The sequence below is a fragment of the Rattus norvegicus genome, chromosome 18, assembly GCF_021556685.1.
Source record: "Rattus norvegicus strain SHRSP/BbbUtx chromosome 18, alternate assembly SHRSP_T2T, whole genome shotgun sequence".
In the NCBI taxonomy this organism is placed as follows: Eukaryota; Metazoa; Chordata; class Mammalia; order Rodentia; family Muridae; genus Rattus; species Rattus norvegicus.
In genome coordinates, this window is record NC_141551.1 from 23744485 (window position 1) to 23761010 (window position 16526).

A 16526-nucleotide genomic window follows, 5' to 3' on the forward strand; every position below is an offset into this window, starting at 1 on the left:
TCACCTTGGAGACAAACCTCTGGGTTAATCTGTGACGAGTTCCCAAGATAAGGTTAATTGAGCTAAGCAGATATACCCTAAATGTGGACAGCACCACCTCATGGGTCGGCTTTCTGGACTCTAGGAACTCATTGCTCTCTGCTTCCTGACAGTGGATGCAGTCTGGTATCCCTGCTGCCATGACTCCCCCATCATGCTGGACTCTTAAACTGTGAGCCAGCAGAAGCCCGTTTTTCCCTTGAGTTGCTTTTGTTGGGTATTGTCTTGCAGTAAAAATGAAAAGTGACTAATGCGATGTAAGCAGTGGACTGACATGGGCGTCACAGTGGCCAGCCATGCTCACTACTGCACTGCTGGACAATGAACCCCTGTGCGGTGCCCACTGGGGTGGGGCGTCTTTAAAATAGGAGAGAAATGGATGAACACCCAATCTATACCATGCCACAGAAGTTCCTAGGTCTCCAGGATGAGCCTGTTTTCTGATCAAAGACCAACTCAGTGGGCAAGCCTAAAGCTCTGAAAGTCACACAGACCCATAGACGCCAGATGGACCACTCCTGAGCAAATCTATTTAAGGTCTTATGCTTCATTTCCTTTACTTGTAGAACGATTGCTATTAAATAAAACAATGTGCTCAGTACAACAGGCCCTCATGACTCCTCCATACTTGTGAGTTACCAAGGAACTCTGTGATCCTCTTGTGCTGCAGTGACAGTCACAGTCATTATGAGAATGAATAAGGAGTCAAGGGAAGTCAGAGAGAACAGTGATGGGTGCTCTGACTCACATAGAGCAGAGTCACTCTCTGGGGCCTATGTGGGAGGAACAAAGAGGAGTAGATACTGTAACACGAGGTCCATCAGTCTGGTTATCATCATCCCAGTCCAGCTCTGGGGGACACCCAAAATTCTGGAGGGGACTACTTTGACAGGATGCTAAGAGCTGCCATCTGGTCACTTAAGATCTGTATTTTATATCGATCGGCAACAGAAAGAACCCTTCCTGCCTGGGAGCTCTAATCCAGGGAAACAATCATGACTGCATTTTTCCTGGGTCAGTTCTCTGCTGCCCCTGAAAGTCCATCCTTCCAAGCTCTCTGTCTCACCAGCTTGAAATTCTTTCTTTGGTTATGGCCTCGCCACACTGCTTGGAGGGTCACAGCCGCCCGTTTCTGCCTCAGGAACTCCTTCCTAGAGGGGAATGCAGATTAGAGGTATTTAATAACTCTTCTCCTAGACCCTGCAAAGTGTTTAGGAGCCAAGGGATCCCTCTGGACACAAAAGAAGGTGATAAAATATTAGGGAGGAAGGAATCTGGTTAGCACATGCTCAGATGCCTTTGCAGACAAATGACAGGTGTACATCCAGGTTGCAGTCACGACCTGCCATTAACAGCCTAAATCTCTTGGCTAAGGATGCAGCTCAGTGACAGAGCATTCGTCTAGTGTAAAGTTTAACTTTCGTTCCTCGGCGTCACAAACAACGCCCCACATCCAGACAATTAACAGAAAAAGTTAAAGCAAAAGAAAACCCCCCACATTTTTGAATAATGATAATCCAGTTTTTGAAAACAATCAAGGAACTTCTCCTCCCTTCATAGTCTACCAAGATCTAGGAAGGAGCAGAACCAGCTGCCATCTGTTCATTTCTTTTTTTCTGTTTGTGTGTGTGTGTGTGTGTGTGTGTGTGTGTGTGTGTGTGTGCTGTACATGTGCATGTGCGTTTGCATGTATAGACACATATGCTTATGTGCTTTTGTGCACATATATATGGAGGTCTGATTTTGATATAAAAATTATCCTCAGTCTTGCACCTGCCCATTCTTTCAGTCTCTCAGTCAAACCTAGAGCTTGGTGATACGATGAGTTTCGCTGCCAATTGCTCTGAAGATCCCATCTCCACCCTCTGAAACTGAAGTCTAGGCAGGATGGCACACCCATCTGACGCTTACATTGTATCCTACTTAGCTTTAACTGGCAATTTGGCACATCTTAGGGTCATCTGAGTAAGAGTCTCAATTTCTGGCCAGCCGCTCAGCTCCAGGCTGGACACAGGATCTGAAAGTAGGGCTCTAGAGAGTCAGCGTCCTCTGGTCAGCTTGGCCCATGAGGATCTTTAATTTCATACTCAATTCTGTTTTCTTACACTTTTAATGTTTTCTTGGATGAATATTTCCTGGAATTTTCCTGGTATGCCTTAGTCATATTAAAATTATACAGAAAATTTCAATATTGATTATTCCTGGGTCCCATATAAAACATGTATATCAGAACATTTGTTCTCTCTCTCTCTCTCTCTCTCTCTCTCTCTCTCTCTCTCTCTCTCTCTCACACACACACACACACACACACACACACACACACACTGAAAAAAAAGTGAGAGACTTACAGAGTAAGTCAGTTATTAAAAACAAAAGGTAGGGGCTGGAGAGATGGCTCAGTGGTTAAGAGCACTGACTGCTCTTCCACAGGTCCTGAGTTCAAATCCCAGCAACCATATGGTGGCTTACAACCATCTGTAATGAGATCTGATGCCCTCTTTCAGTATGTCTGAAGACAGCTACAGTGTATTCATATCTAATAAATAAATCTTAAAAAAAAAGTAAAGCAAATTGTATAGATCTGTGTACACACAGGTTCTATGGCAGTGGTTCTCAACCTCCCTAACGACATGACCCTTAATATAGTACCTTGTGTTGCTGCGACCCCCAACCATAAAATTATTTCATTGCCACTTCATAACTGTAATTTTGCTGCTGTTGCAAATTATCTATGTTTTCCAATGGTCTTAGGGGACCTTTAGGAAAGGCTCATTTCAACCACAAAGGGGTCATGACCCAGAGGTTGAGTACTACTGTGCTACAGTTACTGAGTCAGTTACCACAAACCAAAACTATTTGGGAAAGACTGCATCAGCACTGAACCTGCACAGATGTATTCCTCAAATAATACATCCCAATAACCATTTGCATGACATTGGCATTGCACTATATTATCTAGAGTTGGGCTAACTTATACAGGAGGCTGTGTTTAGACTCTATGTGCCAATGTTGTACTGTTCACAATCTTAAAGGGGGCTGGTAAGATGCTTCAGCAGTTAAGAGCACTGCTGCACTCACAGAAGATCCGAGTTCAGTCCCAGCACCCAGCTGGTGGCTCACAATGATCTATAACCCTAGTTCCAGGGGACCTGATGACCTCCTGTGGCCTCCACATGCAATAGATATGCACATGGTGCATACACATACACGTAGACAAAACACTTACATAAAAAGCAAAATAAAATATAATAAAAACTTTTGAGGCAGGGTTTTGTTCAGACTGGCCTTGAACACATGATCCTCTTGCCTCTGCCTTCTGAGTGCTGGTATTATAGTGCTGGTGTATAGTCATGTACCACCATGCCTGTCAATGTCATTTTATATAAAGCACTATATGTCCTAGGCTTGGATATACCTGACAGCCTGGAACTAATCTTCCAAGTGATCTAATAGGCAGCCAAGGCGACAACCAAAGCGCCACAAGCAAAGGTAATATGTTTCCTTCCAGTGACCTGACCTAGCTACCTGCCCGGGGCACATTCAGCAAAAGCTAGGAGATTCTGGCTGAGGTAGGGAGTGGGTAAGAATACTACTCATGTCTAGTACATGACATCTTCATGAGTATCCTATGTATCATACTGTCTCCATGGCACAAAACAGTTACCCAAGGGACAGGGAATGCGGTTCACTTGTGGCGTCCATGCTTAGAATGTGTGAGAGTTTGAGATGAGCCTCAAGCATCAAAACTAACCAGGCAAGCAAGGTGACTCAGCAGGTAAAGGTGCTTCCTGCGGTACCTGATGGCTTTAGTTTGATTCCCCAAGACCGACATAGCGGAAGGAGAGGTGCATTGTGGGGGGACCTGGGCGAGAAGCCTCTCACTAGTCCCCAGGGTAAGAAGGCCACTCCTGTGAGGGTTCATACTGACTGTTGACCTGATAGGATCTAGAATCACCTAAGAGACAAAACTCTAGAAGAGAGCTGCATTAATAAGCGAACGCCTCAGTCTAATTGTGGTCAGCGCCATCCCATGGGCTGGCGTGCCAGATTGCACGAGGGAGAGAAAGTGGCCAGAGTACCAACATGCGTCTCACTCTGCTCCTGGCTGAACATGCAGAGTGGCCAGCTGCTTCAAGGTCTCACCACCTTGTCTTCCCTGCCATGATGGATTAGACCACCAAACAATGAGCCAACATGAGCCTTTTCTTTGGCCTACACCTACACATGCAGACACACATGCGCACATAACCTATATATCCCCCACATACCTATACACACCTACACACACCTATACATACCTACAAACACACACACACCTATATACCCTTCCACATACCTATACATACCTATACACACCTACACACATACGCACATACACATCTATACACACCTACACACACATCACACTATACACACACACACACACTACTATAACTGATAACGAGCCCTCAGAGGATGGGGACTGAGCAGCAGAATGGAGAGATCGGAGGATAAATCAGTAAGATTGAAGACAGAACAAAGTAAATCTGCAGGATGGAGAAGAAATAGACTGAAAAAAGTGAGTAGCACCCCGAGGAACCAGAAGGACTATGACACAGGAACTAAGACTAGCGTCTTCAAAGACCCAAAAGCAAGAAGGAAGATATCACTCTACTGACAGACATGGCTCCATCAGCAAAGTGCTTGTCTTGCAAACATGAGGACCTGTACCCCCGTGTGTGTGTGTGTGTATAGTGTGATGTGTGTGTATGTACATGTGTATGTATGTGTATGTGGTATGGGTGTGTGTATAAGTGTGTATACATATGTGTGTGGTGTGTGTATGTACATGTGTATGTATGTGGTATGAGTGCGTGTATACATATGTGTGTGGTATATGAATGTACGGTGTATGTTTGTGTTTGTATGTGTGTGCATGTATGTGTGTATGTGGTGAATTGTATGTTGACACATGTAGAAATGAGATTGAGACTGACATTGTTTGCTTACAGAATGCTTTTTCAATAATATATTAGAATTATCAACGTAGGCTGAATGTCCCCATTGAGGAAATTTTGTCCCTCAGTGTCTGTCCCTGGCCTGCCTGAGGGACAGTGCGTGCTGACTGACATCATCTAGGCACTTGCCTAGAGTGAGGTGCACAGAGCCTATTCAGTGAGCTGTGGACCAATCCAAACTTCAGGATGGTTTAGGGGGCTGGCACCTGTATTTGTGTCCCCGAAGGACTCTCTGGATTCGGATCGCTGCTCCATCCAGGGCCTGGCTCCTCTGGATCTCCAGCATTGTGTCCTGATGATCCTGAGGATGGGTGACATCATCATGTTGCTGTCCCTCCCTCACCCCCACTGCCCTGCTTGGTACCAGGTCTTGGTCTCCAAACGTCAGGATGTCCCAGACTCTCCTATAAGAACTAGCAAAGAAGGAACCCAGTGTGGTTCTGAATGCAGCAAGACATCTCACTCTAATGCCAACATGGTCTGGCTTTTCCTTTTGCTCTTTTGATATGTCAGTCTTCATTTCCCAAAGTCACTGTCTTCACCCATGACTGTCTCTCCTGCCTCTTACTCCCCCAGTCCCTTGAAGCCCGAGACAAGAAGCACAGGGTTGTTGGCACTATCATAGACCTGGGAAGGCGGGGTTGTCTTTGGAGGACAGACAACCGTGGCACCTCAGCTGGTGTCAGAGGTTGGGGACTCAACTGTGTTCCTTTCCTTCTCCCCCTCCCTCCTCCCTCCATCTGTCATCAGGAGGACTGAGTCGCTCATGTGCTTTGGTGAGCTTGGGGCATAGAGCTGGACCAGACCTTGAGCATGGCCTCAAGGAACCAGGAATGTAGGGTTGAACCTTCTCTTTCCATCCCTTCCCCAACACCAACTCCACCCTGAGTTCCTCTGTGTAGCCTTTCATGGTTACTCCATCTTTCTGTGCAGCTCCTTGCGGACGGAATTCTCTCTGGTACACTGTCTGTTACCTCTTTCCTGTCTAGATCCCAGATTTCCATCATGGGGCCAGCCAGTGCACGAGTCTATGGCCAGAGGAACCCACAGCGCAGCATGGCTGGCTGGGGCTCTTTCCCTTCCCTCCCACTGTTCCCAGGAGCCAGAGGCAGCCAGTCTTCCCAGCATCTCACCTTCAGGAAGATTTTGGTCTTTCCCATTTTCCACTCTTTGTCCGTCCCCAGGCACAGGTCAGCAATGCGCGAGGTCATCTGGCGGTGCTTGTTTTGAAACTGTTGAGAAAATCAGGGATGGCCAGGGACTCTGGAGAGCAGTGGGGCCTTCCCCAGGGCTGCTCAGTCAGGGGTTGCCTTGCATACAGGCTACCCAACAAGGGCTGTCTGAATACACACAGGCCTTGTCTACTCCCAGGCTAAGTGGATGAGGGGTACTTGGGGTACTTGGTGGGCCTGGGGCCTCCATGTAGCTAAGGAGCACTTAGCTTCAAACCAATCCCAACTTTAGGGGTGGCTGCAGGATGCAGAAGGGTGGCAGCACATCCAATTCCACAGAGCTTTCTAGCCACACCTCAGGTCCTGGACATAGTAGTCCAGGAGAGCAGAGTAAACCACCAGGATCAAGCAGAAGCCAGTACGAGTCATCCATCTTGTCTGTACAGCACAGATATGGAGTGGGAGGACAAAAGGAAGGGCAGACAGGGAGCATGTTGAAGCTGGGTATCCAGGTGGGGGCAGGTTCCAGAAGTCAGGAAGGAGGAGAAGATTCAATGGGAGGCACAGGGTTCTATCGGCCTCTAGACACACACCTGCACACGTTCCGGACTAGGCAGCAGCACGCGGAACCTCTGTGAGAACTCGTCGAATGTGTAGCGGATGGGAAAGCCTGACTTGCGGATGTGCACGGTCTCCATCATGCCGGAATAACGCAGCTGCTGAATGCACAGCTCTCGGTCAAACAGCTGTGGGTAGAGAAGACAGGGCTGAGGAACCTAGGATCACACCCTTCGAAACCACTCACTGTTGCTGCCGTCAGAGGAGCTCAGCATGCCTAGGGACCTATCCCGCCATCCCCCAAAGACCAGAAGAACCTAACAAATGCTTGGTTGAACTAAAATGACTGTTTTTATTAGGTGTGTGCCCAGAATTTGACATGTAGCCGAGCATGACACTTTGCTCTACCTCCTATGTGCTGGAATTACAAGACATAACGCTGTACCCAGATTTCAAACGGCCTTTTGAAGACAGCAGTGGGAGTGGCTGAAATTGTCTCCAAGGACATAAAAGGCAATAGTTAGGAATTGGAACTCAGGCCAATTGGATTGGTCCATAGCAGAAACAGGAGCATCATGAGGCCAGCCTTGGATATAGTGAGATGTGTGTGTGTGTGTGTGTGTGTGTGTGTGTGTGTGTGTGAGAGAGAGAGAGAGAGAGAGAGAGAGAGAGAGAGAGAGAGATAATGTAAGACCCATAAGAACCCTATGCTTCTGTCATTTTTAAGCCATATATAGTACCGGGAATAGGACAGACATTTGCAGGCTGGAGAGATAGCTCCGTGCAAACATGAGTAAAAGTAGGGCATGGTGGTGTGTGTCTGTAGTCCCAGTTCTGAACAGTTAGCAGCAGATGACCCTCTGGGGCTTACGAGCCAGCCAACTTAGCCATGAAGAAACCCTGTCTCACAAATAAGGTGGTCGATGCCTGTGCCGGTTTAGTTTTGCGTCAACTTGACACAAGATAGAGTCATTTGAGAAAAGGGAACCTGAGCTGAGAAAATGCCTCCACCAGATTGGTCTGTGGTACACTTTCTAAAGGTGATTAGTGTGGGAGGGCCTGACCCACTGTGAGTGGTGTCACCCTTGGGATAGATGTGTAAGAAAGCAGGTTGGGGATGGAGAGACAGCTCAGTGGTTAAGAGCATTGGCTGCTATTCCAGAGGTCTTGTGTTCAATTCTCAGCACCCATATGACAGCTCATAACTGTCTGTAACTCTACTCCCAGGGATCTGACACCCTCACACAGATACTTGTGGATGCAAAATACAAAAGCACATAAAATAAAAATAGAAAAAGAAAGAAAGCAAGTTGAGCAAGCCATGAAGAACAAGCGTTATTAGGAAGCCACACTCCTCCATGGCCTCTGCATTAGCTCCTGCCTCGGGGTTCTTGCCCTGACTTCCCAGAGTGTTGGACTATGAGAAGGAACCATAAACCAAAATAAATCCCTTTCTCAGCTGGTGGTGGCACATGCCTTTAATCTCAGCACTCAGGGAGCAGAGGCAGGAGGATCTCTATGAGTTCGAAGCCAACCTCGTCTACAGAGCAAGTTCCAGGACAGCCAGGGCTACACAAAGAAGCCTTGTCTTAGACAAGGCAAAACAAACACACAAAACAGCAACAACGACAGCAAAAAAAACCCTTTTCTCCAGGTTGCTCTTGGTTATGGTGTTTTATCACAGCAATAGAAGTGCTAACTAAGACAATGCCTGATGAACAACATCTGAAGTTGTCCTCTGGCCTACACCTACACACACACACACACACACACACACACACACACACACACACACACACACACACACGCATGCACAGTCTAGATGCTGTCCCAATAAAGGCAGCAATACAACACTTCTCCATAGCAGGAGGCAGACGTGAATCTACTCAGAGGCATAGACCCTTGAGGTTCTACTTGTCCTCTCTCCCACAGGATGGACAGAAACAACTGGATGGGAAGAGGGAGCTAAGATCAGAGGCTAGCATGACTGACAGGAATCTGGGCATGGTGCTTAGCTTCCCTTCTGTCTCCAAGACTCTGGAGGCTACTTTCGACCTATGGTACTAGGGGAGATGACACCCTGTAAAGAGACAAGCCATGGGCAGGTTGGTAAGGGTCACTGTGGTGAACCCTGGGTGTAGCCAGCTGTTATTGACTGAGCATGTCCCGAGAGCCCGTGGTTTCTTTTTTTTTTTTTTTTTTTTTTTTTTTTTTTTTTACTGCAGCACTTTTATTTCTCTTTACACAATGACGTGTTGCTGGGGCCTAATGTTCTCACTGAACAGTAGAAAACCAAAATTTGTCATTTCTTAAAGAATTGAGTACAAAAACCTTACATAAATTAAAAGGATGAATACATTTACAGGTGTCAATGCAAACGTTCCCAACTCAAGGCAAGTAACAACCCATGGCGGTCAGGAGGGAAAAAACCAGAACAGAAACTGGGTCCTAAGGCTCGGACTTTCCCACCCTGTTAGACTGGCAAGAAAAGAAGTGGTAACTAGTTCAGGAACCCTTGCCAGCCTCGGGAAATCCTGGAAGTCTGCTGTTGGTTAATACCCTGCACAGATCACTACATGGTGCTCACAGAGATCCACTAGGCTGGGGACTGACTGACTTTTCCACAGATCTCCCCAGCCACCAAGTGACCGAGCCACATGAACTAAGGACTAAATCAAGATATGCACAGGGTATTAAACATATACCAAGGGAACAGTTAACTTGAATACAAGGTCAAAAATCGGCAACAAGTTCTACGATCCAGTGCTGATATCAGATACAGGCTTCAAGGACAAATTTCTTTTCAAAGGCTTATTCCAGTTTCACGAGGCTAGCATGAGGTGTGTACATTTGCCAGGGCAAATCGATACTTCAGAATCAGCTCATGCAGCAGATGCCTGGCACCTGCTCAGTCCATCTAGAAGCATTTGCGGTGGACAATGGAGGGGCCTGACTCATCATACTCCTGCTTGCTGATCCACATCTGCTGGAAGGTGGACAGTGAGGCCAGGATGGAGCTGCCAATCCAGACTGAGTACTTGCGTTCAGGAGGAGCAATGATCTTAATCTTCATTGTGCTGGGAGCCAGGGCTGTGATCTCCTTCTGCATCCTGTCAGCAATGCCTGGATACATGGTGGTACCACCAGACAGCACTGTGTTGGCATACAGGTCTTTGCGGATGTCCACATCACACTTCATGATGGAGTTGAAGGTGGTCTCGTGGATGCCACAGGACTCCATGCCCAGGAAGGAAGGCTGGAAGAGAGCCTCTGGACACCGGAAGCGCTCATTGCCAATGGTGATCACCTGCCCATCAGGCAGCTCATAACTCTTCTCCAAAGAGGAAGATGATGCAGCAGTAGCCATTTCTTGCTCAAAATCCAGGGCAACATAGCACAGCTTCTCCTTTATGTCACGAACAATTTCCCTCTCAGCAGTGGTGGTAAAGCTGTAGCCCCTTTCAGTCAGGATCTTCATGAGGTAGTCTGTCAGGTCCCGGCCAGCCAGGTCCAGACGCAAGATGGCGTGGGGAAGGGCGTAGCCCTCATAGATGGGCACTGTGTGTGTGACCCCATCACCAGAGTCCATGACAATGCCAGTGGTACGCCCAGATGCATACAAGGAGAGCACCGCCTGAATGGCCACGTACATGGCTGGGGTATTGAAGGTTTCAAACATTATCTGCGTCATCTTCTCTCTGTTAGCTTTGGGGTTCAGGGGGGCCTCGGTCAGAAGCACCGGGTGCTCCTCAGGGGCCACACGCAGCTCATTGTAGAAGGTGTGGTGCCAGATCTTCTCCATGTCGTCCCAGTTGGTGACAATGCCGTGCTCAATAGGGTACTTCAGGGTCAGAATACCCCTCTTGCTCTGGGCCTCATCACCCACGTACGAGTCTTTCTGGCCCATGCCCACCATGACACCCTGGTGTCGGGGGCGCCCGACGATGGAAGGAAACACGGCCCTGGGGGCGTCGTCCCCAGCAAAGCCAGCTTTGCACATGCCGGAGCCATTGTCAATGACGAGGGCGGCGATTTCTTCTTCCATTGCGATCGGCAGAGGACGGGACGACGGAGCAGCGGAAAGAAACGCAGTATAAGCCGGCGGCGAAGTGTGAGCGAGCCCGTGGTTTCTTATTTAATCTCCACAACAACCTACATGATGGATTGGCTCTGACTTAAAGATGAGATAGTGCCTGGGGTGGTTGCACGTGCCTTTAATCCCAGCCGGTGAAGCAGAGGGAAATGTGGGTCTCTGTGAGTTTGAGGCCAGCCTGGTCTCCAGAGTGAGTTCTAAGACAGCTAGGACTGTTACACAGAGAAACCCTGTCTCAAAAAAAAAAAAAAAAAAAACCAAACAAACAAACAAAATAAAGATACCTGGAGGGCAAGGCCACACTCTTGGGTGGCTGAGCTTCAATCTGGTCCTCACCCTAGGCCTCTCCTCTACAGTTCACAGCGGGAAGCTGCAGCCACTGAGATGAATTCTGGTCAGAGACACCCACAGAATGTGAGCCTCGGCCCAGGGCAGGCAGTGTGGCCACCTGCAGGAATTCTAAGAGAAGGCAGTTTTCCCAGCAGAGGGAAAGAGTTGCCCGACTGCTGTCTACAGTAGCTATCTATACTATCTTTTATAAAACAAGCTTGGTTATAGAACTGCCAGAATTATGCCTCACAACTGTCCATAGTTCCAGTTCTGGGCTTGATGGGGTGTACACGCATGCAGGCTAAACATCCATACACACAAAATAATTTAAAAACTAGGTAAGTCGGAGAGCAATAAAGGAAGGTACGCAATATCAAACTCTATCATCCGAGTGCACATATGCGACACCCCACACTTACACACACGTGCATATATACACTAGCATGCATACACCAATATCTTCCTATTCCCTATGACATGGTGTTTAGTAATTTTGGCTTTGCAAACCATATTTCCTAACTGGGGACTCCCTGTGCTTCCAGAGTTTTGGGGAGGGGGATTCTATAGATCAGGGTATCGCAGGCTTCCTTTTGTCCCCACTGCATGTGGAGAAAGCTCCTACAGATGTGACTCTTCAGTACTGACATTTAGAATAGTTGATGCTTTTTGCTAAGTGTGGCTTTTGTGTGGAAGAAGTACATACCATCTGCTCCTAGACTAGGTACACCTTTTCTGAGAAACACAGTGTCTCTTCTATCAAAAGACTAGCTGAGACAAGACCACTGGGTTTTGAGAAAATGCCATCTTGTAAACCTCTACTGTAAGTTTCCAGTTTCTAGTTCCCAAATGTCAGTTTTGATTCTCCTGAGCTTCACCTCTCCAAATGTTAGCTTTGGCTCAAGAGGCCAAATGGCACTGCTCCATACAGATGCACCCATCATGTAAGGATGTGAGGCCAAAGTCTGACCAACATGAGCACAGTGCAGAATCCTGAAATCATAAAGTTCCAGTCGACTTCTGCTGGGTGTGTTCACTTGCCAGAGCTTGTCAGTGCCGAATGCCCTCCTACAGATGTGATGTTTTACCTTCCACAGACACTTTGGGTCGTGTGGGCATTCTGGTGATCAGAGCTTCATGTCTAACATCCTATAGACAAGAGTAAGCTGACCTTGTGGGAGACAGTAACTAATGAGGCCCAGAGAAGCCCCGAGCCTGGTTAATTAAGCACACACAGCTGACGATGGATGGGCTGAGGCCCTAGATGTGAGTGTGTGGAAGTCAGTGTGAGGTGAGTGTGCAGGCCACTGAGCTGCAACCGGTTCCTTCCAGTGTCTGCAAAGTGGGGACAAGTGACAGCTATAATGCTGGCCTTGCCCTGGGTGTCAACTCTAGGTGTCAAACTCAGCCCCTCAGAGCCCTGCCCCCTCCTGGCACAACCCCAGTCCCTCCTAGTTACCAGTGGTTTCTTGTACTCATTGGGTTTGATGCAGCGGACAAAGTAGGGCTGGCAATTGGTCAGGATTTTCATCAGCTGCTCCAGAGACTGCTTGAACTGGCTCGAGAGGGTGACGGAGCGCTTGGTGGAGTCTGATGGCTGCAAAGAAGCAGTGAGGGGACACAAGGGCTGGCGAGCTGTGCCTGGGGCACTGTGGACCGTGCCACAGAGAGGGCTGCCACTCAGGGCATGTGTGCTCACTTCCCCTTCTCCCTTCCCCATCCCTTCTTCCTTCTTTCTTTTCCTTCTCTCCCTCCCTTCCTTCCTGGTCCTCCTTCCCTCCTTTCCCCTCTTCTCTATTCCCCTCTTTTTCTACTCCTGTCTTTTCCTCTTTCCCTCTGTATTTTTCTCCTTCTCGCCCCTTCATTCCAGCATAAGCTACACGCTGCACGCTAGGAACCGCTGGTGAGTAAAAGGTCTCCTGGGTTGTATCGTCTGGCTCTGTGACTTGGGGTGAGTGAGGGTGGCAGGTAAGTGGCCCACCTTGAAGATCTGGCCTCCTGTCTTCGTCTTCACCTGGCAGATGGTGCCGTGCCCCAGCTTTGTCTGTGGTAAGTCCAGGTTAAATATCTCCTTCAGGAACTTGTTTTTTGAGGAGTGAATCAGGATGAGGATGTCAGTGCTCAGCACATCTCGATTCTTCTCCAGAAAGCCTGTGGGGAGGGACATCAGGGCTGCCCTTCAGGACAGTTCAGCCATCTCCTCCATCCCTTGAGTAAGATGAGCTCACCTAGAGGGATTCCAGAATGTCCCACTGAAGCATACTGTCTATCTTCCCCTCGGGCAGAGCTTCTGTCCCACCCATCGCTAAGTCACTTCTGACCTCTGAACTCTCAACACCTGACATCTCACCCCCAATCAGCAGTGTGGTCTAAATGAATACATTACACTGTGTCTGTGGTCTTGGGCATTCTGATAGGTTGGAGGTTTTCCAACTGGAAGACCTAGCCTTCAGAAATGAGGGAGGCCAGTGTTCTGAGCTGAACTGTATCCACCCAAACTTATTTGCTGGAGTCCTTGGTTCCAGTACATATAGATCCAGCATGAATCGCCTGTGTTTGAAGAGAAGGCTTCATGCACATGTGTGTGTGTGTGTGTGTGAATGCTTGTTTAAGTGTGGTACCCATACCTGAGTATGTGGAGATCAGAGAACACTCCTTGGATGATGCCCACTTTTTTTGAGAATCCTCATTAGCCTAGAGTTAACCAAATAGGTTTCTATCCAGTGAGCCCCAAGGGTCTGCTTATTTCTGCCTCCCTAGTATTGGGGTTACAGGGGGCATACTAAGTCCAGCTTTTTTTTTTCTTAAATGCAATTTCTGAGAATTAACTTCAGTCATGATGTTTGCATAGAAATCACTTTATCTACTACCTCAGCCTGAGAGGGGGTCGTTAATGATTAACATAAAATGTAGTCATGATGGTGGGCCTTGACCCAGTATGTCCAGTGTCATTAAAAGAAGATATTAATACATAGGCATACTGAGAGAGGACTGTGTGAGGTCACAAGGACAGATGGCTACCTATAAGCCAGAAACACATGAGGTCATGGGGACAACAGAGCATCCCAAATAAAAACAAGGCCCTTTAGCATTTGTGTTTGTGGCTTTATGGTTGGTTTTGTTCTTTGTTTTGTCTGAGACCAGGCCTCACACGGCTCTTGCATGGCTTTGTGGCTGAGGAAGATCCTGGAGAAGATTCTAATACATACCAGCAAAGGGGTCTCAGGAACAGAACTCACGAACTTGCCACCAAGAGTGAGGGCAAGCAGGCAAGAAGCAAAAGCTTCCTTCTGCCATCTCCTTTTATATAGGCAGCCACCAGGGAGTGTGGTCAGGATAGGGAGGGTCTTTCTGACCTTAAATGATCCAGATTTAGGGTGGGTCTTCCCACTTCAAAGATCCAATTAAGCAAAATTCTTCCCAGGCATGGCTAGCTGCTTGGGTTCTAGTTGATTCTGGATGTAGTCAATTTAACAACCAATATGAGCAACCATAGCCCAGAACCCAAATAGGACACTGAACCCATCCCCAACACCCCTGTGATTTCAAGAATGAGGTTTGTTTTCTTGCTTGCTTTTGTAAGTGGCATGAAACTTACAGGGATGCTAAGATTCAGGAAACTTCTTTCTTCGGGCATGAAGACCTAGTTTAGAATACCCCAGACTCCATGAAAACCAGGCACATCTCCCATCCACACTCTCAGCAATCATGCCCTGTTCCTGAGACTTCTTTGCTAGTATTAGAATCTTCTTCGGGATTCCAGCATAGGCCAAGTCCAACTGAGACATCCGGCCTCCTGGACTGAATAACTACAAGGCTCCTGGCCTTCATGTTGGGAGACAGCTATTGTTGGGTGAGCTGGACCACTCCTCTAATAAATGTCCTTTAATATAGGCTAATTCTGTTCCTCTAGAGAACCCTGGCTAATACAGGGACTCTCCCTTTCTCAAGAGCTTAAAGCCAGGATGTGTCAGGGACTGTGAAGGAGCCACACCATCTTCCTAGTTTTCCAACAGAACCGTCCTACCTCTCTGCACCCTGAGTCCTCTAGGTAAGCTACCAGCCGTTCTGCCCCTTTGTCACTCTAAGGAAAGACATGTGAGGATTGCCCCTGGATTTGTGTCTCTGCTTAAAGATGTCACACAACTACGAGTCATGCCTCCTTACCTTCTCTACTCAAAACCATGCATATCCTGACTGCAATGTAAGTTAGTTCATGGATCTAAAATCTAAGAGTAAAATCTAGAGCTATTTAAGAATATGTAGAAGAGGAGCTGGGGTGTGGCTCGGCTGGCAGAGTGCTTGCCTAGTATGCATGATCCTTGGGTTCAATTCCCAGCACCACATGAACTGGTCATGGTGGCACAGATATCAGCACTCGGGAGGTGGAGGCAGGGGATCAGGTGTTGAAGGCAGTAAAACAAAACAGTGAGCAACAACGAAAGAGCATGCAGGAGAACGCCCAGAAGGAACTCATGACTGTGATCCTAGCACTCAGAAACGGGCATTAGAAGCTAGCCTGAGCTACATAGCAAATTCCTTGGCAGGAACTACATAGAGAAATGAAACTCTGTCTCAAAACAGAAACAATGAAAAGGAAAACCTTCCCCGCACAAGACATGACAGTGGACTGACTCTAGCTATGACATAAGGATAGATAGAAACAAGACGTCTTCAAAATAAAACCTTTGGCACAATTAAGAAAGTGAAATGAGCCAGGCAGTGGTGGTGCACAGGAGGAGAGGCAGGCAGATCTCTGTGAGTTCGAGGCCAGCCTGGTCTACAGAGTGAGTTCAGGACTTCCAGGGCTACACAGAGAAGCCCTGTCTTAAAAAAAAAGGGGGGGGGCTGGGGATTTAGCTCAGTGGTAGAGCGCTTACCTAAGAAGCGCAAGGCCCTGGGTTCGGTCCCCAGCTCCGAAAAAAAGAACCAAAAAAAAAAAAAAAAAAAAAAGGAAGTGATATGGTGGTCCACACATGTGATGCCAGATATTTTGGAGGTGAAGGATAACAAATACCACTACAACCACCACCACCACCACCACCACCATCACCACCATCACCACCACCACCACCACCACCACCACCACCACCATCACCACCATCACCACCACCACCACCACCACCACCACCACCTCCACCATCACCACCATCACCACCACCATCACCACCACCACCACCACTACCATCACCACCATCACCACCATCACCACCACCACCACCTCCACCTCCACCTCCACCACCACCACCACCACCACCACCACCACCACCACCATCACCACCACGTCCACCATCACCATCACCTCCACCATCACCTCCACCTCCACCACCACCACCACCA

At 48.0% G+C, this 16526-nt stretch overlaps 1 protein-coding gene and 1 pseudogene across 1 annotated transcript in view; both read right to left on the reverse strand.

The window, feature by feature from the left end:
• Positions 1 to 16526, reverse strand: part of Myo7b (myosin VIIb) — a 77483-nt gene that overhangs the window by 24866 nt on the left and 36091 nt on the right. The window contains 6 exon segments of the mRNA NM_001437304.1: positions 1106 to 1190; positions 5243 to 5337; positions 6170 to 6268; positions 6802 to 6954; positions 12646 to 12783; positions 13168 to 13337. Of these exon segments, the coding sequence (NP_001424233.1) occupies positions 1106 to 1190; positions 5243 to 5337; positions 6170 to 6268; positions 6802 to 6954; positions 12646 to 12783; positions 13168 to 13337 (740 nt within the window).
• On the reverse strand, positions 9684 to 10811 carry Potef-ps1 (POTE ankyrin domain family, member F, pseudogene 1; annotated as a pseudogene).